Source organism: Cebidichthys violaceus, unplaced genomic scaffold, assembly GCF_023349555.1.
Source record: "Cebidichthys violaceus isolate CVI_PGR_0920_01 unplaced genomic scaffold, fCebVio1.0.p SCAF_3, whole genome shotgun sequence".
Taxonomy (NCBI): Eukaryota; Metazoa; Chordata; class Actinopteri; order Perciformes; family Stichaeidae; genus Cebidichthys; species Cebidichthys violaceus.
Genome location: NW_027176483.1, coordinates 3,289,150 through 3,316,897, shown reverse-complemented (window position 1 = coordinate 3,316,897; position 27,748 = coordinate 3,289,150). Strand labels below are relative to the sequence as shown.

At 44.3% G+C, this 27,748-nt stretch overlaps 1 protein-coding gene across 1 annotated transcript in view; it reads left to right on the top strand.

Annotated features, from left to right (window-relative positions):
• Window positions 1–27,398, top strand: part of LOC137881168 (inositol hexakisphosphate and diphosphoinositol-pentakisphosphate kinase 2-like) — a 40,889-nt gene extending 13,491 nt beyond the window's left edge. Inside the window, 25 exon segments of the mRNA XM_068722960.1 lie at window positions 165–240; window positions 544–653; window positions 2,826–2,911; window positions 3,778–3,903; window positions 6,645–6,766; window positions 6,958–7,014; window positions 7,016–7,141; window positions 7,290–7,431; window positions 7,610–7,833; window positions 8,418–8,545; window positions 8,691–8,713; window positions 8,716–8,804; window positions 9,165–9,256; window positions 9,356–9,479; window positions 9,759–9,830; window positions 9,833–9,901; window positions 10,078–10,089; window positions 10,092–10,163; window positions 10,165–10,192; window positions 12,728–12,877; window positions 15,112–15,174; window positions 18,541–18,726; window positions 21,661–21,798; window positions 22,567–22,680; window positions 24,917–27,398. Coding sequence (XP_068579061.1) covers window positions 165–240; window positions 544–653; window positions 2,826–2,911; window positions 3,778–3,903; window positions 6,645–6,766; window positions 6,958–7,014; window positions 7,016–7,141; window positions 7,290–7,431; window positions 7,610–7,833; window positions 8,418–8,545; window positions 8,691–8,713; window positions 8,716–8,804; window positions 9,165–9,256; window positions 9,356–9,479; window positions 9,759–9,830; window positions 9,833–9,901; window positions 10,078–10,089; window positions 10,092–10,163; window positions 10,165–10,192; window positions 12,728–12,877; window positions 15,112–15,174; window positions 18,541–18,726; window positions 21,661–21,798; window positions 22,567–22,680; window positions 24,917–25,008 — 2,521 coding nt within the window. The 3' untranslated portion in view covers window positions 25,009–27,398.
• The last annotated feature ends 350 nt before the right edge of the window (window positions 27,399–27,748 follow it).

Below are 27,748 nucleotides of genomic sequence, written 5' to 3'. Positions count from 1 at the left end.
TAAAGTTCTCATGTCTGCCCTGCTGTAAGAATAAGTCTCTCTTTACCGTCTTATTTTTAGGGATGAGTCGACATGTGAAATACGTCTGACTTAAAACATGTTGTCCTCGTTTAGTGTAACTGTACTTCTTAACATTGCTGTATTATTCTGTTTGTCTTGCCCAGATTCTTTGAGTTGTTTGAGAAGTATGGAGGCTACAAGTCAGGGAAGCTAAAGCTGAAGAAGCCAAAACAGCTACAAGTGAGTGTTCCTCCTTTTTCCCACAATCCCTCTCTTCTGCCTTGTTTATTTATTTTGGCAGATTATGACCGAATCCCTTTTAAGTATAATGAAAGGTTTCAGAGGACACAGTTCCATTTGCATATGTCATGCTCACACCGTTATTGTTTTGTTGTCTATGTATTTATCCTTGACTCATCCCGTCACTGAACATTTTTCAAGACGTTTGCAGAAGTTCCTCTGTGTGTTTTTTTTTTTTAGTCTGTCGAGTAAATTCAAAAGATAAGAAGCCAAATTACAAATAACTGCCTCGTGTGTTTCCAGGAAGTGCTGGACATCGCCCGCCTGCTGCTGGCTGAACTGGGCCAGCACACCGACTGTGAGATCGAGGAGAAGAAATCTAAACTGGAGCAACTCAAGACCGTCCTGGAGATGTGAGTGACGCCTCACGTCAATCCCGAAAACGAACGACACAACCTCATTCATCGTCCTCCCGTTTCCTGTCACCCACTCGTCATCTTCCAGCACTCCACCAGGGCTCAGCCATCTTTTCTTGTACTCACAAACAGACACATGTTGACCTTTAACCCCCCCCCCCCACCCCCCTCTTGAGTCTCTAACTCTTTGCTTTCTCTTCTCTCCTCCGTCTCTCTTTGCTCCTCCCCACCCATCCCTCCTCCTCTCTCTCCAAAAGGGAATCCAGCTTGAATGACTCTCAGTACGCGCCCTGTCCCTTCTCACTCATAAGGATTACCTCCTCCCTCCTTCTCTTTAGTCCTCTTAGACTGTGCCTTCAAAATATTAGGAATACCTGTTCTCTCTCTCTCACACACAGACCGATACAATCGTAGATGAATGGGTGTAAACGGGGAAGAAAGTAGTTTAGATATAGCAAAAATAATTCAATGTGTTGAAGGTATTCCTGATGTTTTGTGCACCGAGTGTCATTTCCATTAATATCCATTCATTCATGGCCATTAACACTCGACACATACACAGTCAAATGTCCTTGATGATTTCACTGTGGTTCTCTTTGTGTGTGTGTGTGTGTGTGTGTGTGTGTGTGTGTGTGTGTGTGTGTGTGTGTGTGTGTGTGTGTGTGTGTGTGTGTGTGTGTGTGTGTGTGTGTGTGTGTGTGTGTGTGAGAGTGTCTGCTACTTTGTGTGCATGATGCTCTCACCACATTTCAACTGGCCTCCCATCAGCGTTTCATTGTAGTGATTTTGCTGGTGCTCCTCTAGGTTCAAAACAGTTTGTATCCTAAAGTGCAACGGTTTAATAAACAAGTTCTAATTTGATGAGAAGGCGGGACATGCAAGTCCACTGTAATTAACACTAAATTGAGTAGTGATCCACTTTAGTGTAAGATGTTTTGTTGGTCACACTACTGCCAGCTTATACACCGCAACAGTGATTGAACCCCCAGTAGACTCAGTATATTCAGTAGACCCAGTATATTCAGTAGACCCAGTAGACCCAGTATATTCAGTAGACCCAGTAGACCCAGTATATTCAGTAGACCCAGTATATTCAGTAGACCCAGTAGACCCAGTAGACCCAGTATATTCAGTAGACCCAGTAGACCCAGTATATTCAGTAGACCCAGTAGACCCAGTATATTCAGTAGACCCAGTAGACCCAGTATACCCAGTAGACCCAGTATATTCAGTAGACCCAGTAGACCCAGTATATTCAGTAGACCCAGCATACCCAGTATACCCAGTATACCCAGCATACCCAGCATACCCAGTAGACCCAGTAGACCCAGTAGACCCAGCATACCCAGTAGACCCAGCATACCCAGTATACCCAGTAGACCCAGTAATATATGTTTTAATCCTCTGAACCCACAGCCTACCGTCTGGTGTGAAAGTCGTGTTTTCTTTAAAAAATAATTGCCAACATTACACCATTTATCAAAGCAAGAAACTGTAAAAACAGAATTTAGCATCAGATTTTACTTGTGCGACAAGCGCTTCCGTCAGAATCAATAACTAAATCTAAGATTGAAATAGTGGTATTTCATCAAAATCAGTTTATTCTCCTTTAATATTTTGCCAAAAATTGACAGTTTGCACAAACCAGATTCTGTAAAAAAAAAAACCATTAAATTACGAAGCTAAGAATGACTCGGCTGAGACCAGCGGTCACGTGACAAACATTCAAGTTTTACGTGAAATAACTCACAGATTAAAGTCTTAAATTACAAGAAAATAATCTCATATCTTCTGACGTTAGGGTTCTTAAGGTGAGATGGCCTCTGAGCGAGGCGAAGGTCCTGAAAAATACATATGCATATTCATGTTATTTATTTTTTCTTGGACTATAACCCCTCCTTGTCTTTAGTTGACCCAAACTATCTGCTGAATGACTGAATCATCACAAAACATTTCCTAATGCTTGGTTATGTGGATGATCAGTGTTCTATCCTCTCTAAGCTTTTGTTGGGATAGAAGTCATTCATGTGCTGTTAAATATTTAAACTGAATTCTTTAAAGTGGGATCAAACCTTCTTGTGTTTCTGTGTGCGCTGACCGTCTGTCCGTCCATCTATGTGCATATCAAAATGTGTGTGTGTGTGTGTGCTTTGTGTGTTGTCTCGTCAGGTACGGCCATTTCTCAGGTATCAACAGGAAAGTCCAGCTGACCTACCTGCGTAACGGCCAACCTAAAGCCTCCAGCGAAGAAGAAGGTACAAAAACACAAAAGTAGTGCTAATACTTCTGGTAGCACATTGTGGGGGTTTCTCCCACACAACTTCCTTTCTCCGTTCTCTACACTGGCTCCCTGTAAGAGCTCGCATCCAGTTGAAGACTCTGGTGCTAGCCTACAGGACAGTGAGAGGAACAGCTCCTTCCTATCTCCAGGCCACGGTCAAGCCTTACACCCCCGCCCGACCACTTCCCTCTGCTGCCTCGGGGCGATCGGTTGCCCCGTCGCTCAGAGGTCCTGGCGGCCGATGGACCCGGTCACGGCTGTTTTCTGTCCTGGCCCCACAGTGGTGGAATGAACTTCCCACTGACGTCAGGACAGCGGAGTCGCTGCCCATCTTTCGGCGCAGACTGAAAACCCACCTCTTCAGGAAGTGCTACCCTGAGCCTTCCACTTAGCACTTATTGTATTCATACTAGCTTGTTGCACTTATTGTATTCGTATTACTTATAGCACTAACTGTTTTTCTTGTTTCTGCACTGTACTTTGGCTCTGAGTTATGCTCTGCTTCATGCTCTTAGATGCTTGTTTGGAAAAGGAGATGTACTTATGACTTCTGGTGACTAGTAGTTCTTTTGATTACCAATGTTGATGCACTTATTGTAAGTCGCTTTGGATAAAAGCGTCTGCTAAATGACTGTAATGTAATGTAACGGGTGATTGTACGGTATTAGAGATCATGTCTAAACAGATACTACTAATCTGATTACAAAAATAAAGTTGACTCCAAATGAATGCTAGAAGATGCAGACGATGCCTTATGTAATGCTTTTGGTGACTTCAGGAGAAATTTGTTTGGTGTTCACTGCTATGAGTAACGCCACGCTGCTGTCTTTGTCTTTTCAGACTGTAAGAAGGACGGCCCGTCTCTGCTGCTGGTGCTGAAGTGGGGCGGCGAGCTGACGCCTGCAGGCCGGGTTCAGGCTGAGGAGCTGGGCCGGGCCTTCCGCTGCATGTACCCTGGAGGTCAAGGTACGCGCTGGAGTCATACTCGCGTTAGCTAGTCGATGCACTCGAGAGGGATTGCATTTGTGCAAAAAAAAAAAAAAAAAAAAAATGCACAAATGCAAAAACATTCTAAAGGTAATTTCTTTACACTGCAGTGAAGATGGCAAATGATAATCACACAGCTTTGTCTTTCGTCCCCACGTGTGCCTTCGCTCATAACGGTCTATTTCCAGCCACTCAAAGCACTACAGTATACAGTGTCAACACTGCATAGCTGACATACTGCACAGCGTGGCAAACGAGATCAAGGGTGGAGGTTATTTTAGACTCGACGAGCCAGGTTTTCAGGCTCACCGCTGCCACTTGGTTTATTTTGCGCTTTTTCGTTATTGGTGTGTTGCCTTCACTTAAACTCCTACGCAATAATAAAATAGATGAGTGAATGATAACAGCTTTTAAGTGTTCACTGCCTGTCCCTTTCTCTGCTACTCCTCACCAATGTGTATTAGAATAATGTATTAATTCCTCCCTTTTTATTTCTTAGTTTGGATTTGAAGCAGCCGGTCAGATGCACACGAGGACTGACGGCGATGAGAGAGAGAGAGAGAGAGAGAGAGAGAGAGAGAGAGAGAGAGAGAGAGAGAGAGAGAGAGAGAGAGAGAGAGAGAGAGAGAGAGAGAGAGAGAGAGAGAGAGAGAGAGAGAGAGAGAGAGAGAGAGAGAGAGGTGTATGTATATGGGAATGTCCCAGCTCCATAGAGTCAGTCAGTGATTTATCGGTGGGCCATGTGATAATCTGGATCTAAATACTTGACCAATTTTGGAAACGGCAGCTGGCAAAACAGTCTTAACTTGAGGTCCTGAAAGTGCTCAGAATAAACTCTGAACATCTACAGATTCACGGCAAACTCACATTGCCTTCAATACTCCGGTGCAAAGGTTGCAGCTTTTTTTTTTTTTTTTTTTTATCGTCAAAGCGATGACGGTAATCGAGATTAACGGCGTCTTTTCTATCGGGAACCAAAAGACGTGAACAGAAATTCGGCTCTATCGTTGAGAAGCTCAGTGTCCGAATCCTCTGACTGACTAAAACATGACTAAACCCAACCGTGACGTCGAGTGTTGTACATGAGGCAGAAATGCGGCAGTGCTTTTCCTATATACTCTTTAATGCTTACAAATTGCACCTCTAACCTTTTAATATCTAATCCAGAGTGAAAGACAACGAGTAAGCGGACAAACCTGCCTGTTGCATTAAGGTTTCTCTCTCTTGACCACTTTGCAGAGCTCTGTGTTGTTCATAGATGACACTCTCTCAGGCGCTGCTTCTTGCTGCTTTTTGTTTCGCAGTGCATGCAAAAAAAACCAACCTGAAGCAGAAGTGAAAGTAGACGCGAGCAGAAAGGCTGTCTTGTCATCCCAGCCACTGTTTTCATGCTTCCTTCTCTTCCACACGTTTAACTCTGCTCTTCTTCTCTTCTTACCTTGTCGATGCTCTCTGTGTAAACTACTAGCCGGTAATCGCCGGTCCGTTGGCTGTGAGTCCCCTATTGACTTTGGTAAGAGAAAGGTTTCCTCTTCCACGCCTTTCTCATCCCTCGCGTGTGTCGTTCCGTCCGCTAACATGCTCTGATCTCACCGTGATTTAAGTTTCATTTCACCCGGCGACTTGTCCCGTTTGTCCCACATTCAGATTGCTGTGCATCGTTGTAATCGTTGTTGACGTGTGTGTGTTTTCTTGAGATGATCCACTCACATGTGTTTCTGGTCACACATGCAGTCCGATACCGTGACTGCAGTTTGGCGTTGTGAGCTGTCGCTGGTCATCTCACACTAATCCTACTGCATTCTTTGTTGTCATGGGTTCTTGGGGGCGTAGCTTTTTTTTTTTTTTTTTTTTTGATGAAAGCCAGTTTTATAACATCAGGCTGATGCTTTGACTGTCCACTAAAGAAGAATGCATGAAGCATCGGTGTGATTTGATCTGTAGCGTTGGTATCTGCCTCCTACAGCTGCATTCATTTCACTGTATTTTATTTTCTAGGAGGTTAATCTAAAGTATTTGATCTCTCCAGAGGAGCCGTCTTCAGTCATTTCTCCGCTTCACTTTCACTTCATTTTATTTGTACTTTCAAGGAAAGCTTTACCCACAAGATCACCAGAAAACGTGGAATGGAGTAAATCCTTGATGATATGAAGTTAAAGGAGGTCACGGTTAACAACTACTAAACTATATCAACACATCTGTTAACTCTCACGCAAATCCTAGTCTCGTTTATCCAGTCCTATGCTCATTTTTGCTAATTCCTTACTTAATGCTAGTACTTATAAGACTCGCACGGACAAGTATTGTGTCTTCACATGCGTGAGTACTCATGAGTTGAGTTGTGTGGGAGTTTGTGGCCCCCATTTACTTCAATTCATCAAGGATTCACTTGTTCGTCGTGGAGGCGCGCGAGAAAAAACAGTTTTCTTCAAGAATTCAGAGTTACCACAGGCTGAGCAATTGATCTACAAATGGTCATTTTGTGGGTGAGGCATTCCTTTGAACCACACTCTTTACGTTCATTTAACTGAAGTGAACCATGCCTAAAGCTTTTTTTGGACAATTCATTTGAACTGAAAGTGATGTTGTGCCTATTTTCTATGGAAATCCACGGTACTTTTGCAATCAACACCTCTTCCTCTTTTCTTTCAACCACCTCCCTCAAAGCAGTAACCAGGCCAGTTAACCATGACGCCCCAACCCTGTGTGCATTCTTCCAGGTGACTATGCCGGGTTTCCAGGCTGCGGCCTCCTGCGCTTGCACAGCACTTACCGCCATGACCTGAAGATCTACGCCTCTGACGAGGGCCGGGTGCAGATGACCGCGGCCGCTTTCGCGAAGGTAACTCTGCCCGTACCTGGGAAAAACTACACTACACGCAGTATATAAATACTTTATTGTGTAACTGATGTTTACTTACAAACATTTATCTACTGAGATATGGCTGAGGAAACATTCCAGAAGTTCTCACCTAAGTGTTTAACGATATTTGTACACGAGGATTCGGTTCAAGTCCTCTGGTTTCTCTGCAGGGTCTGCTGGCTCTGGAGGGGGAGTTGACTCCGATCCTGGTTCAGATGGTGAAGAGCGGGCAACATGAACGGGCTGCTGGACAGTGACAGCGACTCTCTGACCGACTGCCAACAGAAAGTGAAGGCCAGGCTGCATGAAATCATGCAGAAGAGCCAGGAGTTTACGGAGGAGGACTATCAGAAGGTGGGTGGCAAAGTGGATTGATGAGGTGCCTGGTGCAATGTTTGCCAGACATAAGAGTAGTATTCTGTTGATGGTAAACATCTGTATAAGTCCTTCCTATATATTCATTGACATGATGCTCTATCCTTCTGTTTCCATTGTGTCCTAGTTGGCACCGACTGGCAGCCCGTCGCTGGTGAACTCAATGAAGGTCCTACAGGATCCAGTCAAAACCTGTGACAAGGTGTACGCCCTCATCCAGAGCCTCAACGCACAGATTCGCAAGAGACTGGAGGACCCCAAGTCTGCAGGTAGTGAGAACATGTCCTACCTGTGTTCAGAAGAAGAAATACAAATGTTTAACTCTGCTGAAGATGAGATATTTTATTAAGTCCGCATGAATCAGATGGAATCCGAAAAGGTTAAAAGAGAAGATTACCGTTTTTTTAACATGTGGACTGAGATTAGTCATCCCGCGCTGTTCCTCAGACCTTCAGCTGTACCACAGCGAGACGTTGGAGCTGATGCTGCAGCGCTGGTCCAAGCTGGAGAGAGACTTTCGCATGAAGAACGGCCGCTACGACATCAGCAAGATCCCGGACATCTACGACTGCGTCAAATACGACTCGCAGCACAACGCCTCGCTTGGCCTGGAGGACACGCTGGAGCTGTTCAGACTGTCCCGCGCCCTGGCTGACATCGTCATACCGCAGGTTACTGCCGTCATTTAGCTTCGTTCTCTCATGACCCTGCCCAGAACACGTCACGCTTTAGCTATGCACACATTAAAGTGTGTACTTAAATCATGTGGAGGAATGGTAGCTAATGGGTCACACTAGTGAGTTGTGTCAGCAGACATTTTGCAGATAATTTCACACATTCATTGCAGTAAGCGGTGGTCATGAAACCGTTTTTCCCCCTTTTTGAGCATAAAATCAAAATGTATTGATTTCCGTGGGAATATTAAAATGTTGCAACAAAACAAAAAGCAAGTGTGACTCAGCAGAGAAAATCAAAAGAGCTCTTTCAAGTATGCCATAAAATACAGCAGTTAATTCTGGAAGTGGCTCGGCATAATTCCCGGTCACAGTAAATCCATTTTAAGGCCTCCATGCATGGATTTGTCACTTATTATCTGTTCATCCTGTGATGTCCAGCGTGTTTTTCCTGCCATCCTCTCCTCAAAATATGCTGCGATAAGACTCCCATCTCCTCATGACCGCGAATAAGTCGATTATAAAGAAGTGGATGAAAGTGTTCAAACTGCTTTTTTTTTTCTCCATATCATCCATATCAGGAGTACGGCATCAGCAAAGCAGAGAAGCTGGACATCGCTCAGGCTTACTGTGTTCCTCTGATGAAGAAGATCCAGCTGGACCTGCAGAGGACCCACGAGGACGAGGCCGTTAACAAGCTGCACCCGCTGTGAGAACGCACACCGGCGCGTTTCACGTGTATATAGGCGAAACACATAAACACGCAGTGTGTGTGTTTTTGTGTCTGTTTACGGAGGTCACCGGTGCTGTGTTGACCCGACTCGTGTCGTGTGTTGTCGTCCTCTGATGTTCAGGTATTCTCGCGGCGTGATGTCTCCGGTCGTCACGTCCGCACGCGTCTCTACTTCACCAGCGAGAGCCACGTCCACTCCCTGCTCAGCGTCTTCCGCTACGGAGGGCTGCTGGATGTATGTCTGATTTCATCACCTCTTTTATTTATTTACACATTAATAAAACATTCCGATCAATGCGTAGAGTTAGCCGAGAGGCTGTAGTCCCTCTGACCATTTTGTCTTATCGGTGATGGAATTTCATCCTTCTGTGTCTGCTGATGGTGATTTTGAATAAGAGTAGATCCAGAAATGGATGCAAGCAGGTAAACGTCAACACAGGGATGGAGTTCAATGGGTAGAAGGAATCTTCTACCCATCAACTATCAACTGAAAAACATGGTTTTTATAGCATATTATCAGGTGTTTTGTTTGTGTATTTTTGTCTGAAGTGTCTTTTACAGTGGGTGTGTTCTTGTTTGAGTACCAGGATGAGAGGACCAGCAGTGGAAACAGGCCATGGACTACCTGAGTGCCGTGACTGAGCTCAACTACATGACACAGATAGTCATTATGCTGTATGAAGACAAACAATAAGGTCGGCTGGCACAGAGTCTTTCTCATTTTCTATTCTTTCAGTCCGCAGTTTTCTGCACGGCGTTGTCTTCACGTCTTTTGAATCTGTGTCGTGAGCAGGACCCTTCCTCAGAGGAGCGTTTCCACGTCGAGCTTCACTTCAGTCCGGGAGTCAAAGGGTGCGAAGACGAGGAGAACGTACCGCTCGGCTTTGGCTTCCGCCCGGCGTCCTCAGAGGTGTGTGAACGTGTGAGATGAACGATTTAGCCAGTCATCTCTGTACTTCAGTGAGCTTCCTTTCCACCACTTGTGTTTTAACTCTGTAACATTACATTTCCAGTAACTTGTTCATCATGCTTTGTAGTCACTTCCTCTGTACATTTTGCATATTAATGAGGAAATGTTGATATTCTTGAACAGTCTTTTGTCACATGAAAAAAGGTAAGATTAAAAACAAATCATCATATCTTACCTCCCCCCCCCCCCCCCCCCCTCTTCTCTTCTCTGACCAATCAGAATCAAGACAAAAAGCCCAATCAGGGCAGTCTGGAGGACCTCTCCCAGGACCAGCCGGACCAGGCGCTTCCTCTCTCTCTGAGCCAATCAACATCCAGCGAAGGTCGCCTATGATCCGCAACCGGAAGACGGGCTCCATGGAGGTACCAGACCCTGTAGTGTTGCATTCACTGCTAATAATGATACAACCAGACTGGCTCTTTCATTTTATTTTTGTATCAGAAGTGTTTTGTTTAAGTGACTTGAGAGACGTCAGGTTCCTAAATGTACTGTGGCAGCCGTCTCAGTCTTAACCCCTGGTCTCCGTGGCCCCACTCAGGTCCTTTCTGAGGACCCCCCCCCACCCAGTCCTCCAAAGGCAGCACATCCCACCGACTCTTCCCCTCGGGTTCGCGCCAGTCCTCCCCCCGAGATCAAACCGGCCAGTGGCCTAGGTGGCACCGTGTGTGTGTGTGTGTGTGTGTGTGTGTGTGTGTGTGTGTGTGTGTGTGTGTGTGTGTGTGTGTGTGTGTGTGTGTGTGTGGTGTGTGTGTGTGGTGTGTGTGTGTGTGTGTGTGTGTGTGTGTGTGCGCGCGCGTGAGAGAGGGGGGGAGAGTAAGTGAGAGAGAGAGAGAGAGAGTTTTTGCCAACAGACACACTGAACTCACAACACATTTTATCTCCAGCTGTCATCACTGATCTTCTCCTCATCACAAGCCCTCCCACCTATCCATCTCTCTCTCTCTCTCTCTCTGTCTCTCTCTCTGTCTCTGTGTGTGTGTGTGTGTGTGTCTCCCAGTATTTCTTTCGGTCTGTTTTTCTTTCCCTCTTTTATTTCCATCACCACTCCCCCTCCCCTCTGTCTCTGTTTCTGACGGTCAGCTTCCATCCCAGCTTAGCTTTCAGCAGCAGCCAAATAGGATCAGACTCCAAACTATTGTAGGGCAGAGGTCAGCGGTGGGGGGGGGGGGGGGGGGGGGGGGGGGGGGGGGGAGAGAGTTGCGTTGGCGGCCAACTGCCGGACCGCCGGTGTCACATAGCGGTCCAGAGAAGATAGCCTTTCTACGCAGGTGATAAAGTGACCGCATAGGGAACATACCGTGGGGTGTTTCTATCTCCACCGGAACGAACCAAACTACCGATGATCCAATTCAATTATTATCTCAAAGACGTTTGCCATTCAGCTTTTTATTTAAAAAAAACAATGTTATCCAAGATCAGTTTACAGCTGTTAGAAGCTCTATTCTATTCCTTTGTTCATACTCAAAATAGATAGAATTGTGGGGGATAAAAAAAAGTCATCAATAAGATAATTTGACGATTGCAGGAATGCCATTTAAGAATTAGTCCTGCATGAAAATGTATTGTATATTATTTAAAAACATGATCCCAAAATCAGAGGTAGATAGTTAAATATGTAGATATGAGGGTCTCCTTGTAATAATGTAATATTCAGCAGCTGTAAGGGACGGTACATGCTCCGCAGTCTAACACGGGTTTTACTGCTGTCTTAACCTTTTAAATAAGATTAAACGTTGACTTAGTTAAGATGTTCCAAATCAGGTGTGTCAGAGGGTCTTTGTAAGACCCTCTCTGGGCCCCTTCCAAAGTGATCTAACCTCTCCCCTAAAGACGGAGCCCTTGAAGGACTCTTGGAAAGTGTACGCACAGCAAAACAAGGGCAACGACTAACCGCTAACACGGTGACACTCACACACACACACACACACACACACACACACACACACACACACACACACACACGCATGAAAAGGCCGTCGTCTAAATCCAGAGGCGTGGATAAAAGCGTGAGAACAGGGAGTGGAGTGACTTTGTGGACACGGCGTGTGCTTCACTGTGAATTACAAACCTGCGTGTCACACTCGGCTTTGTTCCACCGCGTCACTTCTCGCGGCTTTGTTTCCGGAGCACTTTACCTCCTTCGTTTGCTCAATTATGACCGAGATTAAACTAAACGGATGCGTGGTAGAGGGGAAAGACAGAAGCTTATTGTAAGACTTTTCCAATTCAAAGAAATTCTCAAGTAAAAATAACACAATTCAGGCAGACGGGACAACACAGACGAGAGCAGGGACTAGTGTTAAAGTGCGGGATGGGTGTTGTATTGCTTCCCCCTAAAATGTGCCGCTCGTCCCGTCACTCAGTGCTTTATTATCACACGCCTGCATGCGGCCGACTCTTGTGTGGAGCCCTGTCAGATTATGTATAGTAAGCGCGAGGCCGTCGAGTGATCCCTCACCCGTTCATCCGCAACACCGGCTTTGCACAGGTCACTGACGAGGGCAGCAGGTGTCGGGGACGCCCTCTGCCAGCGAGCCGCCTCTCATACCGCCACACTGTTTATAGAACAGAGGGACGAGCAGACGCCTTTTTAAATGGTTTTTGGCAATTCCAAAAGATTATAGTTCCTCTTCTGTGTGGTCTATAAACTCCGTACTTATTTAAACATATTAAATTAAAGATAAAAATTTAATTTTTATTGGTATTGGCTGTTGCAACTTCAGAGGGCGTCTGAAATAATCCCATTTCCACACTGTCTGGGCCCCGTTCGTCACGCTTCTGCTGCTTTTTTTTTTTTTGCGTACACAACACGCATGCTCTGAACTCCCTTGTTCGCTCACTTGAAGGCCTTGTTTACACATATGCACACATACATTAAGAGGTCACTGTTGTGGAAACCTTGTAGCTTATATGTCAGCATTTCAGGGAACACATAGCAGCTTTGTTTTCAGATTGTCCGTGATAATTCTGCAGTTTATGATAAATAAAAATGTATTGAAACTGAAGTTAAAGGATGAAAATCCACCATACTGTTAGTTACAGGGTTTTCACACAGGTGTACATTCTTCTTCATTCCCAAATTCCCCCCCCCCCCCCCAAAAGCATCCGTTTGTTATGAATAATAGCATGGTGTGTGAAATGTAGTACTCACCCTGCACACCTCCCTCCCCCGGCTCCTCCTCACACAGGGTCACTCTGCTCTGGCCTCTTCAGTGCCTCCGCCCTCGGGGTGTCCTGTAGCGCCCCCAACCTGCGGGACTACGTCCGCACGCACCACCACCACCACCGAAAACCACCCCTGTCCCCCGGCAGTCTGCCGTGCCAGATTGGCATGTTTGGTACGTTCACGCCACCGTCTGTCTGTCCGTCCACGAGGCGGGTCTTTTCATCTCTTCTTCTTTTTTTAATTTTATTTGAGAAGGTCTCCAAACTCTCTTTCCGGCTTCAGAATATCTTATTCTACTTTTCGTTTCTTAAGCTTCAATTTTTGGCACATTCAGTATTGTAAATTTTTTTAAAAATTTTTTTCTTAAATTACAGCTCCCTGCTTTTCTTTTGCTCCCTTTCCCCAAAACAAACCGATTTCAGTCCTGTTGCATCACATTTCCTGAGTGACTTTCCTTCGCAGTGTGCATGACGAGGGCACTGATTTGACGGCAGAGTTGATCGTCTGTGCAGAAAATGCCGAGCATGCGACCTGACACCGGGCTGTGCGATAGCGCCGCAGCTTTCTGTATTCTGATCAACGTTCTCCCGGATCGGCACGTCCTCTCACCGATCACACCGCTGTCTGCTTGGGTTTGAGGTGTATCTCTCTCTCTCTCTCTCTCTCTCTCTCTCTCTCTCTCTCTCTGTGCATGTTGTTTTGCAGTGCGTATCACATTCTCTCTCAGGCAATTTAATTTCATAATCCACAGTAAAGTAGTTTTTGTGTCTGGGAGCCAGACGTCTGGCTTTTTTTTCATTAATCACAATTTACGGTAATCCTTGTGTTAAGAAACTCAGCCTGTTATTTGGAACAGATATATTTTCAGCAGCCATTAATCCACCAGTCGCCTTCTCCCTCCCCAACCCTTTTGCCCCAGTGTCATTGTTGGTGACGGTGAGTTACAGGCAAGCTGTTTCTACAGCCACCAGAGGTCCTGATAGCAGGTCTAATCCTCCCAAACGCATGGATGGGATATCATTCTCATGGCCACGGCTGTTGTAAATACACGAGTTGTGTGTAGTGCTTTCCAAAGATGACTGTGACACATCCTCAGGTTGATTCAGCAGCAGATAACTTCACCAGCAAATGAAATGGATCCAAACTAATAGGCAGGGATTTATTTTATTTTGAAAACGCAGTTCAGTTCATCCACCAGGTGTCGCTCTGACTGCGAGGCTACAACGGATGCTTTCCTCTCTCAGTTCTGTTACGTCGTGTTCAGCCGTAGGAGAGAGAGAGAGAGAGAGAGGCGAGGGGGTTTTCGGACCGACGACGTCGCTGCTCATTTAATATTATCATATTATCGCTTTTACGGTGAAATGTGACAGGAAGTGTACTGAGGGATGAGTGTAGTTTAGAGCAACATTTATGAATCCACACGGCCCGATCAGACGAGCTGAAATACCCCGACATTAACACCACTCATCATGGTTCTAATTCATAATATCATTGAGTGATGCTGAATCCTGGAAATAAGATCCTTTTCTCCCGTTATGTTTGGTGAAGTTTGCATTGCTTTTATTACCATTTAAGGCTACAGGAGCTGTTTTTTTTTTTTTTTTTTCGCATTACTTTAAAATGCCTATAATCAATATTTCCATATAACAATGGATCACACGAATGCACCAGCTCTACGGAGCGTAATAACGATCTAGTTTTAGTTTACTCCCGTTTCTCTCATAGCGTCTATTTCAGCAAAAAAAAGCTCAGATTCAGTTGGAGACTAGCTGGTAAACACAGTTGACCAAAAACACGCCTTCAAGCAATTAATGAGGTGTTAATTAGTGATCTTTAGGCAGATTTAGTTACATTTTGTTTGTCCAGGCTTTATGCTAAGCTAACAAGCCGCTGTCTGTGGCTCCATATTTACCGTCTTCTTTATCTTCTCATCAAACTGTCAGCAAGACGGCGAAACACGCTCTTGTGTTTCCCACAATGTCGAACTAGGTGAGGAAAGGAAGGGGGAAAAAAAAAAAAAGCGGTTGACTTCAGTTTCCTTTCACAGTCGAAGGCCCTTCAGACAGAAGTCCAGCGTCACGCCTCCTGCATGTCTACTGTTCTAAATGTCCATCATTTACTCCACTCAACAGCCTTTCCATTCACTGTGTCTGAAAGCCGTTTCCTCTCTGTTTATTCAGAGACGACCCTCATTTGCACGCATGTTCCTTGGCAGACAGATATTGATGAATCGACGGGCCCTCTCTCTCTCTCTCTCTCTCTCTCTCTCTCTCTCTCTCTCTCTCTCTCTCTCTCTCTCTCTCTCTCTTTCTGTTTTTCTCTCATGTAAAAAGACAACACTGGCAAACAGGCAGACGCAGGCACCAGCAGCCCCAGTAACACCAGTTACCTTTCTTATCTCCTCAGAGCTGTTCTCTTTGCCGCCAGTAAAGAGATTTTCTGTGTCGTTTGCCAGGCATCCGACTAATGGTATGTCTGCTTTTATTCAAGTTTATTTTCGACGCTCCTCCAGTTTTTCCTGTTATCTTGCATGACCCTTTTTTTTTTTTTTGTGGGAAAACATTTCCTTGTGTTTTCTATTTTTGGGGGGTTTGACGTTTGGCTGCGTTAATTACATTAAACGTCTCTTAAGATTTAAAAAACGAATTTAAATTTGAAAGAGTTTCTGTTTCTCACACACACACACACACCCTCGGTGTTTGTTGTACCTTGTGTTGTTTTTTCGGCGCTCGCCTCTAACACCACCTGCTCTGCCTGCACTTTTTTTTTAATTTGCCTCTCTGATCCTGCTGTTTCTTCACAGGATGGATGTGTGTGTGTGTGGAGTTTATATCCTGCCTCAGATAAACTTCCATGTGTGGATAATCTGTGCACACATAATATATCCTCACCTGCACTTTTTGCTCATTTCAAATCATATATTCTCTTAATTTCGGGCGAAAAAAATATATATATATTGAACTCTGACCGCATCCCTGATTGGTGTAGTCAGAAATGTTTCACCACACCCAACAGTGATGTCACGGTGTACCGACTCACCCTGGAGTACGCTTCTACGTCACTGCAGCAAGGTGAGGCGTTAAATCGGGAGAGGTCAGCAAGACGAGATAATCGATCAGTGTTAAGTTGTTCATGCGAGTCGCTTTCCAACATGTGAATGTGGAGCTCCGCACAAAATCAGACGGTTTTGTTTCTTCATTCAGTTGTTGGATTGACTTTGGAAAATAAAAACCTTTTATCCAGTCTTTTAATTTAATTTATTTAAAGATATTTCTGTATGACACGCATTGCTTTGCAATTTCCTTTTATTTTATTCATCAAATTAGCTTTACAAGCAACTCTCACGCTTGGAATTTCTGAGTTGGTTGGATAAAGCTGGAACAATTTGTCGATTTATCATTTCACAAATCTTTCAACCACACAGGCCCAAAACTCTCATTTGCTGTTAGTCCGACCAAAATAGATATTTGAAGTCATGGTCTTTGACTGATTTCCAGGTATTTCATAGATTAAACAATAAATATGAATTAATAATGAAAATAATAAATCATTTCAGAATTATAATAAAAGTAATCCTTTGTTCTTCTATATTAGATATATATCTGCTGCTTGACTCATTCTCTGGTAAAGCTGTGGATGTTAACAGTAAGAAATGTTCAGCAGCATGAACAGTGTTCGGCCTTCTGGTCTCTTAACATTGTGGACTCCGTTTATGAAAAGTCATATTTCTTGAATCCAGTTTCATGCATCTGTCACCGGTGGCCATCTGGCTCCATGTAGAGTTCTCTGTTGGACACGGCGGCTGTTGGGAATTAATGAGTTAATTCACAACGCTTGTTTTCTGGGGAGATGTATCAGTTTGATGAAATCCACTCTTTACTTTCTTGAACTCTGTATCGAGGCGGCTTTAAACCGCCGTGCCGGCTCTTATGACCTGAGAAGGATCAAATTAAAGCTACTGGACTGCACACAACTGACTTCCTGTGAGGTTATTTAGACCGAATGGTGTTACGGGTCAGTGACTCAGAAGTTGCATCATGCAGTGAGCAAGTGATATAACGACAGCAGCGTATTAAGTGCCGCGTGGTAGAAGCACCGGGATCGTCTGCCGCGTCGATTCAGAACGACACGGAGAGTCGGCCGGGAGTCAGAAAGCCGATGTGATGTTGACGAGCGTTTGAACTGTAGTGTCGCCTGTGTGTCGAGCACGTCTGTGGTACGTTAGGTTAAGACCTTTTTAGGAAGTGATGACGGCGCTTTTATTTAGTGATCCCTGCACTTAAATTATCAAGGGGGATTAAAAACGTATATATAAATCATGTTGCGATGTATAGATAACACATTTAAGAACATCACCCAGGCTTGTTTTTTCTTCTGCTTTAAGTTCAAAATGTCCATTTTATACACATTTTATAAACTAATGGATGTGTAAGCAAAACTCACTGGGTTGATGAAACCATTTTCAATTTTATCTTTTGTTTTTGATCGAGTCTTAAATCATTCAGGTCACATTTTCACTTTGTTTTATGGAGCGAAGCGCCTCTATTACCAGCTAATTAAAATAGAACCCGAACCCAGACATCTGGGTGACATCTGGGCAGCTAAGATGTTATACTAGTTATTAGCTTGGTAGAGTATAAGACCTGTTGTCCTCGCTGAGGAAAAATTAGCACTGATGAATTACCCACAATGCTGCTCAGTGGAGGAAAAACCCCAACAAATCAACAAAATAGTTGATTTTCCGCGCGGTGAGCTGTAGAGAAAGCAAAATGAGTTCTGTTTGAGTTATTGCACATCGTTTTAAAGAACAGCCATGACTTTGTGATTACTTCATTAATCACACATCAGAAGATGTTATTAGAGTTTCATCTTCTTTAAGCTGGAAAAAAACAATGATCTGTGGGAGTTTGTGTGGTGTCATTAAGAAGCGTTTTATTATCACTAGAGTCTGCTAAAACCGACTGCACACGTCCTGCACAACAGCAAACAACATACAGACACAGTTAGAGGTTAGGTGGTGAACACAGTGGAACATGAAGCAGCTAAAGAGCTAGACGTTCCTCTCTGGAGTCAATAAATATTGGACATATGTTCATCTGGTGGACAGAAAAATGACTCCAGATAAATGCAAATGTTCCTCTGTAACGGCTGGATGTGCGATTAAGAAACTGTCAATCACCACAAACTATTCTGGTGAAGACCACGGAGAACCTGGAGCCTCTGGAGCCTCTGGAGCCTCCTGAGAGACTTCGGGGCTCCAGAGAAGTTGCCCAGTTTGCACAGCGCTGCGTATCTTCGTCTCTGAGCACAGAGCTGTTCATTGAAACCAGAAAGCAGCCCTGCGAGCTCACAGGTTTCATGTTCTTGAAGCTGTTGTTGCTTGAACAGTATTATCTAAGACGCTCTGGTTCACGTGTTTTGTGAAGTAGACCTCTGATGCGTTATCACCGATTCCTTCTAAACTCGTGATGCCATAGATTATCGATTATTGACCGCTGCTTTTTATTTGACCTCGGGTTCATCTTTTCTTTGAGCTTAGTTTGCTTTGAAATGGAAATGGTGGGGGTCGTGTCCGTTGTTGGTGGTTGAGGCGTACCAGTGTTGCTCAGCAGTTGGTCTGCTTCACAACTAAAAGGTCGTGACGAGTGTGGATCAAATACGGTCAGGTTGAAACTGTACTTTCTACGATTTTCATTTCTCAGCTCGTTAAAAATCACCCCACTGTCCTGAAGCCGCACTGCTCTTTCTAGTTGTTCCACAGCTCCTATCGCTCCTCTTCCTGCTCCGCTGTACTTCCTCTTCCTTCTCTTCCTGCTCTGCCTCTCGTCCCTTCAGAGCCCTCAGACGAGCTCCGCGTAGTCCAGCCGCCGGGGGGGCTCCCCGCTGAGGCGGCCCTGCTGGGGTTTGCCCCTCTGGCTGTGGACGGTACCGTAGCCCACCACCTGCGCCACTGTCCCTACCACCGTCGCCTCCTCAAGAGCTGGCTGAGGTCTGGTCAGGAGCTCCCAGAATCCCTCCACGGTCAGCCTCTGTGGATCGCTCTCACTTCCTGTCGCCTCCTCCTCCTCCTCCTCCTCCCTCTAGCCCCGTTCTGCCAGCGCTGGGGCAAGTGGGACGCTGTTAATGCCAGTTGAGCTTTGCATCCACTGTTGCTCAGTGCTTTACTTTACGTTTCTTTCTGTGCATTTCTCCTTTTTCTTTTTTTGTCTCATCCTGCTCCATTTCATGTCCAACTACAGACAAGTTCCTGATTTTCTTTATTTTGCATGTTTGCCAGATGGTGCAGCTTTAAAAGCAGGACAAGTCCATTTTCTTCTGCATACAGTCCTTAAAGTCACAGTGAAACTGCAGTTGGCCTTCATCCTTAAGAGGGTGACGTATTTCATCTTGATGAGATTTGATTGAGTGGCTCAGTAATAGTGGGTGTCGATACAGAGACACCTAACCCTCCCTCTGGTGCATCGTTAGATCAGACGGACAACGAGGGAGAAAGTAGACCCACTAAGTAGACTGCTGTGGCATTATTTAATGGCGGATGTGTAATGTAGTATTTTGTGTGCATGACTTTAAGATTTTATTCTGTAAAGATAATTGAATAAATATGCTCTTTTAACACTATATTAAACCCTTTACACAATAGAAAGACCAGCTTTCTCCAGATTTACATTTCATTGGATGCATTTATGTAAACACACCCAGTTCAGGACGAGTCATCAAAAACATGCTAACGTTTCGAAAAGAGAGGGAGTTTGGTAATTATAACACTTCTTATTTTCTCTTGATTTCACTGTGTCTATAAGTGACTGTGTCTGAAACCTTCATATCTTTAATATCGATCTCTATAAGTTTGGAGGCTCGTCTCGCTGCATTGTGTGAATGCTCCGGCCTCCAGCGGCTCAGAGAGGGAAAAAATGCCGCCAAAACTGTCCATTTGTTCAACTAATGATGGAGAAGAGTCGGCCGGTATTGGCACCAATCTGGCACCGGGAGGTCACAACTCGGCTCGCGTTAGTGAGTGAGTGGAGCAGTGTAGCGTCATATGTTCACCACCGCCTCTGGTGTGTGTGTGTGTGTGTGTGTGTGTGTGTGTGTGTGTGTGTGTGTGTGTGTGTGAGCCGGATTTGATGTTTGACGTGTCGAGGCCGCAGCAACGACCGGGAGGAAGAAGAATAAATGTCATCTTGTGTTATTTCTATCCAGTACATCTAACAGCTTTGTTAGACAAAGTACAGTAAGGAGATAAAGAACAGCTGGACATCAGGATAAATGTCATGTAGCGAATCTGAACTGGTGAATATGCAATACGCGTCTTTAGCCGGCGAAACGCTTCCTCCCGAGGCGTTGTGATATCGGTGTAAGCCGACTGATTTCTCGTTAATCAAAGCTTCGGCAGGGAGACCGTTTCTCTGGTTTACCATCCAGAGAGGAAACTATTCCATGATTAATGGAGGAGTCCAGTCTATAACGGGTGTTAGAGCAGCCGCCTCTGGTGCGTCATGCTTTTCTTTGCGTTGCGGTGAACATCAGATATACTGGCCAAAGCATCTCTACAAAGAAACGTCACCTAGAGATGTGAGAGAGAGAGAGAGAGAGAGAGAGAGAGATAGATTTTGATCCCTCAAATGCCTTATAACTTTCTCAATATCCATTTCTTGTGTCATGTTCTGCACATAAATGGTCTTGTGGGATCTATTGACTTTGAGCAGCTCCACTAAAAAAAAAACAAAAAAAAAAACCCGCGAATGTGAAAATTATCAACAGGGGAAATTCCCATCTTGTCCCCTCAAGGCCTGGAATGGTTCCCGTCCGTTAAGCGCTGAAGCACGAGTTGTTTTAGGGAGTGGAGCCTGAATGAATCTGCAGTCGCAGCACATCATTCACGGAGAAATGCAAGGCTGACCAGCATGCTCTCTGGGGGATACGGATGAGCCGCTTCAACCTGCATCCGTCCCCCCGTCCCCCCCGTCTGTCTGTCTCATGGCATCGCTTCGTCATGGACTTCTTTGTCGGGCTGTCACTCGCTTGGTTTTGCTTTTAGTGTGTGTAAAAGTCGGCTTGCCATGGCACAGTTGTGTTTGTGGTGTGAAGTTCGCTCGGCGCACACACACACACACACACACACACACACATGCATTTGTCATTTTATGAGAGGAAAATATGAATTAATTAGGGATGCACAATATACGTCGGGCCCCGTAGTTGTTATGTATTATTCCGATAATTGATTTGTAGCTGATAATGCGAAACCATATTGCCTTCATCGCATTTACAAGCGCAGCATCTACACACTTCCGCACAGCATCGGGTTCTCTCCTATCACATGTGGTCGCAAACAACCAAGATGGCGACGGCCACGATGAACCTGAATGAACTGATTTGAGTTTGGACCTCATTAAACACGTTCTTTTGGGGGCCATAACTCCAGAATCGATATGCTGTAATTATGAACGTTTCACATCGATGTCTAGCAGGATAAAAATGGTACAGTGACGACGTGGAGGTGAACTGCAACATGACATGGCGGTAATTCTAGTTGATGTGTTTTTGAATCTAATATCCAGTGTATGACACAACATCCTGCTTCTGTTGATACGGTCAAACTAACCAAAGAAGGAAAAGTAACACCGGCCGTAGCGCCGATTGTTTGTTTGCATTCGTTTGTGGCTGCTAACTTTGTGCTGTGTCGCTGCTGTCTGAGGCCACACAGTGTAGACGCTAGACCTGACAGTAGCTCTGTGTGGCTAGTTAACAAATAAAAAAAAAAAAAATGGCTGCCGAATATCGAGACCTGCTTGTGAGGCGATGGCATTGAGAGAATGTAAACCAGCATTCACAGAGAGCTACGGTGTCGCCGCTCCTCCTCCTCTTCCTCCTCCTCCTCGTCCTCTTCCTCTTCCGTCGGCTGGAGAAGCGGTACGACCGGCTGTGTTTCTGTGTCTCCTGTCTGTGCCGCAGGCTTCGAAGGCTGCTCCATGGTGCCCTCTATCTACCCGCTGGAGACGCTGCACAACTCGCTGTCCCTGAAGCAGGTGGACGAGTTCCTCAACAGGGTGTGTGAGAGCAGCAGCGAGGCCCACGCCAAGACCATGAAAGGTGGGTCCGCACCGCGAGGAAGCAGAACCTGCTCTGCACCGACGATGCTGACGAAAGCTTTTGTAAAGGGAGGGGAAAAAAAAACTGTGTTCCAATGCAACAGATGTTTTAAGCACAGGCCATTGAAGGCTGTTATGTGTCCAAACTATTTTTCATGCCAAAGCTTCACAGCTGGAATTTAAATCCGTGAATAAAATATTTGACAAAAATATTTACTTTCATCCACTAAAACGGAAACTAGTTTGCCAGATATGTGTGCTTTTTGAACTGTTTATTTACACATCCAGTGCATTTTGATCTCTTTATGTTAATTATATCGTGTTTGGACAGTGACGCATGTTGTTGTTGTTGTTGTAGTGGATCTATAATCCAGCACTTTGGACTTTAAAATAAATAGTGTGAAGTTCAAGTGCTTGTTTTTAATCTGAAGGGGTGTTTGAGGGTGTTCATATCCATACTGGGTTAACGATCAGCTCCCCAATTTATGTCCATATGGACAGACAACGGTCCTTTTTAAATACACCAAACTGAAAGTAAAACTAATTCTCAACACTAAAATCATTAAATATGATGACTGTTAATTCCTACGTTGGAAAAAGATGACGCTCTAAAAAGTATCTGAAGTGCGCGTTTAGCCAACGCTGAAGTTTAGCCAACGCAACACAAACTCTTCACATGTCAAACACTGCTCTGTGGTTCTATTAAGGAACTGACCATTTGGAACCTGATCATAACGTGTTTCTCTGTGTTTCTCTGTCTCCGCTCCAGCGCTCTCCAGCCTGTTTGACTCTCAGAGCCAGACGTCTCTCTACAGCCCTCAGCAGCCGCTGTCCTCCTCTGGCTCTGAAACGTCTCTACGGCCGCAGAGCCAGCCTCTATGGCGTGAGTGTTTTCATATGACTCTAGGGCTTTATGCATTATGTAGGCCCAGTTATATCTCCTCTGGTAGATGACAATAGATATATATATATATATATATATATTGTAAAGTAACACTGGTCTTTGGCAGGTACAATCTAAATGTACCTCTCCAAGCGGTCAACATCTTTCTTCATTCCTTTTACTGCAGACGTTGCGTAGCTTCAGTTTTACATTCTGCCTTTGAACGAGGCTTTTATTCCTCCAGGGGGAGAATGAGTAACTGAGTGAATGAGAAGAGTTCTGCTGTAAACTCAGCGAAACCTGGATTAAGATTCAGACGCGTTCAGTATGAGCTTCATGTAGATGGTGGCAGGTGTGACCTCATGGGTTTAGTTCATCTGCAATGACCTCGTGGTTACAGATGTAAACGGGTCACATGTTCAGTCCCCAAATGAGCTAAAAAAAAAAAAAAAAAAAAGCAGCTGTTCTCCAACCCAACTCAGAGCAGCAGCTGCTAACTGATGCTCATTTCACATCACCTTTTTTTAGGCATATATTCACAACAAAAACAATAGTCTGCTCGCAGATTTTACTGTCGAGTCGTAGATGCTGACAACTGCAGAAATAGATCACACATTCCATAAAGATATTTTCCGTTTACCACGACAACAGAAACTTCATCATGCTTGTGAGAAGGTACAATGGCCCAAGAGGCTTTAATATTTGTCCGATCAACAATCCAAAACAACAAAGATAGTACATTTAGAACGATACTAAAGCAGCAGATCATCGCTTGAGAGAAGCTGGAACAACGCAAACATTCATCTTTTTTTTATTTGATGAAATGCTTAAATGATTCACTGAGTTGAGATTGTTGATTCAACTGCTGTTCAGGAGGCCGAGAACGAACTGTCAAGCTTTACTTGAAGGATTCATTGTTGATTCAAAAGTTGTTCATAATCAATTAATGGTTTCACCACGACTCTGAACGCCAAAAAAAAAAAGTTTTGCAATGATAAGTTTTACGTTTTCTCATTTAAATCGGGTGAATAAAAGAACAATGAATAAAAGAACAATGCTTTTAGTCCAAAACAATTGAGATCAGACTTAGAAAATGCATCTACAGAATGTTTTTTTTCCAGACTTGCCGACCACGTTTTCTGTACCATCCTTAATTACAAGCTTTTGTCTGAGTAGGAGCATAATCTAAAATAACTGAAATGTGCATATTGAATAGCAGGAATTTGGGACATTCCATTAACAGCCTGCATTCTTACAAAACGAGCCCCGAAACTGTCAGACGAGCTGAAAACAAAGCAGGGAAGTAAACGTCTGGCCGGCCACCATGTGGGATCAGCATCAGTTACAAACCCTCTATATAATGAGACTCTTCCTCCTTCATGTTGTCACCTCCTCCTCCTCTTCTTCTTCTTCTTGACCTCTTTTCTTGAGTCTTTCTTCTTCTTTTCACCCCCCTGAGTGCTGAGGTGTTTAGCCTCTTCCCAGTGTTGATTGATGAAGCATCTGTATCTCTTTTACTTATTTTCTCCCTTTTTCATCCACCGTTGTTCACACTCTGGGCAGCTTCTTTTTTTTATTTTCTTTTTTTATCTCTCTGTCAATCTCCTTTATCACCCAACACACATGCGGGGATGCTGGAGGATGTTCTGTTGGTGGTTTATTCTCCCGTTGGCTGTAGTTACAGGAGTCATTGAGGCTCTTTTAATGCGTCAGAACGACAGTGAAATGTGTCATTCTGGTGAAAAGCTTCTGTGGTTTCTCACTATACGGATTTAAAATGTGTCTTAAATGTTCATTATTCGATTGACCGATGAATGGAGACATGTTGAAATGTACTGAAATCTCAGTGTATATTCTAGTCAGATTATTAAAATACACGTTGACGTGCATGCTTGATTTATGAACCCTCGAGTAAGAAAAAAACATTTTCCTAAAGTTTTCCATGGCAACAGGAGATGAAGCTGAGGACATGACGCTGTTGCTTTCCTGTTTGTGTACCGGATCACTCCCCCCCCCCCCTTCTCTGTTCACCTGGTGTCCCTCCACATGACGCACACACGGGAACAACAAGTACGAGCTCAGAGTGGAGTGAGGATTAATACTTCCAGCGTGGATTGAGATTTAATAACGTAGGAGTCTGATGTGTTTTTGAGGGTTAAGGTCAGAGCTGTTAGTGCATTAAGCTCCGTGTTCCTGAGCTACCAAGTTAACTGACTGAATTATCTTTTTTTTAAAGATGGCAGCATCCCCTCCAGTGCCGTATCCAGTGCGGGTCCCTCCTCCCCGACCACAGAGAGCTCCGGCCTGAACTTCAGCTTCAGTGAGTAGACCATCCGTGGAAAAAAACAAAAACAAACACAAGGACTTCTGGGTATCTAACGGCACGATCTGAGGGCCTCGGTGTGTCTGCCTCTCCAATCATCTTTTCCTCCGTCCTTCTGCTCACATTCACACATAAAAACAACAACAACACTGCTGGTTCTGGAGAGAAGCCACGGTGTCACCAAAACACTCTTGACTGTAAATATCACCGCTCAGACTGTGCGTGGACTCTTCAGCTGCACACACGGGATCACCTCGAGAGAGAAAACACTGGACCATCATAACGCCCCTCATCACCTCGGTCCTCCTCCTCAGTTCGTCAACACGTTCGCGAAAAAGGCTCCGACTGAGTAACGGAGCGTCGAGCCAACATGTAAGTCCAGTTGTGCCTTAAGCACAACAACAACAACAACAACAACAACAACGGAGCATCGAGCCAACATGTAAGTCCAGTTGTGCCTTAAGCTCAATTTGAACAACAACAACAACAACAACGTAACGGAGCATCGAGCCAATATGTAAGTCCAGTTGTGCCTTAAGCTCAATTTGAACAACAACAACAACAACAACACTGCTGAGTAACGGAGCATCGAGCCAACATGTAAGTCCAGTTCAACAACAACAACAAACGGCGCATCGAGCAACCGACACATACAGTTTCATACAACAACAACTTTTGGTTTCTTTTGCAAAATATCTCACACCAGCTGCCTCATCTCTGACTTTAGGCACGTCTGAAATGCGTTACAGACTTTGAGTCAAAGTGTCAACTAGCATCCATTTGCATCTGAAATCATTATTGCGCTGCCAGTCACGGCCCACCCTGAAGCTAAACGAGCTGTTGTTGTTTTTTTGATTCTAGTGAGAGTTAGTTTTGTGTAATCAATTTGACTTGCAGATGTCTGCGCGAACTGTAGGCTGACAGTTGAGGCTTAAAGGAAACCTTTTGGACATTTCGGCTAATTCACTTATTCACTTTTGTTGATGAGAGTTAAGCTCAATGTCTCACGTCTGTCTGTCAAATATGAAGCTACAGCCAGCAGCGGTAGCGGTTAGCTTAGCACAAAGACCGGAAACATGTAGCCTGGAAAAACCAAACGCCGCCTCCTAAATATTACGTTTAGGAACAACAATTTTGGGTTTTACTTTGTTTTTTTTTTTAGACTATTTCTAGGATGGGTGCAGTATCTTCTCAAATATTGATTTGTACATCACGGTTTTCATCTGAAATAAACAAAACGGATACAAAATGATGTTATTATTGAGCTTTAATGGGGTCGGTATGTCGATTTTGTTTCCACTGGACAGAGCCAGGACAGCTTTTTCCAGTTTTTGTGCTAAGCTAACAGGCTACTAGATTTAGCTTCATACGTGAGAGTGGCGTCAAACTTCCCAGGCTACACCTACTCCTAATGAAAAGTGAAGCGCTGTGAGCTCGTCCTGTTGGCGCTCGGTACCTTTCTACGTTCAAGCGACACGTCTGTTAACCAGGTTTTTACTTCATAAAACCCAAATAATAACAAGTATTTTATCTAAATGCAGGCGTTTCGTGTGAAACTCGAGCTTCATCAAACTGTGTTTTCAAGGATCGTCTGCTGTTGAATCTGTAAATGTGCCTTTTTAAATGAATATTTGGTAGCGTGTTGTAGGGCGTCTCCTGCTGTATGTTATCTTAGAATTAAAAGGAGAGAACCACTTGATTAAGTAAATCATATTTTTACATAAACTACTGACGACTGCAGCTTTCTCAGTCGATGCTGAATTGTGACCGTTGTGTGTTTGCGGTCACAGAATTGTGTGTATTTTAATGTGAAATGAATCCAATGACTGTTTCTACTGATTGAATGAGTGATACTCAGGTAGACGCATCATGACTACAGATGGAGATTGATTTTCATCAACATGTGACTGAACTTGGGGGCCATTTCACTTTCAATTACTCCTGAAATGTATAAATTCAGTCGCTGAATTTACTTTAAACTCCAAATAAATATGTTTATTACTTTGACCAAAACTTTTTTTTTAAGAGAGTTTAAGCTGTATCATAAAACAACGACTTGCAGTTTTATTACAGTGCTTATGTGTACTGTCACACCAAAGAATAAACGGGAGAAATAAAAGGACTCCTGCTCGTTTCTAAGCGGGTAAATTGAAAATGAACTGACGCCCAAAACCTGGAAACACCCGCAGGAGAACAAAGTTTAGTTTTAGATTTCAAAAGGACCAAAGGTTGGTTGATGTAGGTAATTTTAGTTGTGTATTTATGTAAGTATTTAATGTGTTATTTAATGTCAACCAAAGAGGAAGAAGAAGAAGAGCAGGAGGAGGAAGAGTGGTTTTGTGTGCTGGAGAACAAAGTGGAGGTTTAATGTGTAAAATAAAAACATTTCTGTCAATCTGTTGAGATTCTGGTCCTGCTTTAATGGGGGGGGAGGAGGAGGAGGAGGAGGAGGAGGAGGAGGAGGAAATCACATGTTCACACCTGCCACAGACCTGTTAGTGTGTGTGTGTGTGTGTGTGTGTGTTAATGGCCCACAGTCTAGACTCATAAGCTTTTAACTGCTCCATAAACTAGCTCCTTGTCAACTCACTCCTCTCCCTCCTCGTCTCATTTCTCCCGTTTGTTTTTTTTCCTCCCTCGAGTTTTTAGTCAATCCTTCTGCTTTTTCTTCATCTCTCCTATTTCCTCCTTCTCTCCTTTCCTATCATCTCCTGTTTTCTCCTCCTCCTTTTTTCAGTTTCCTCC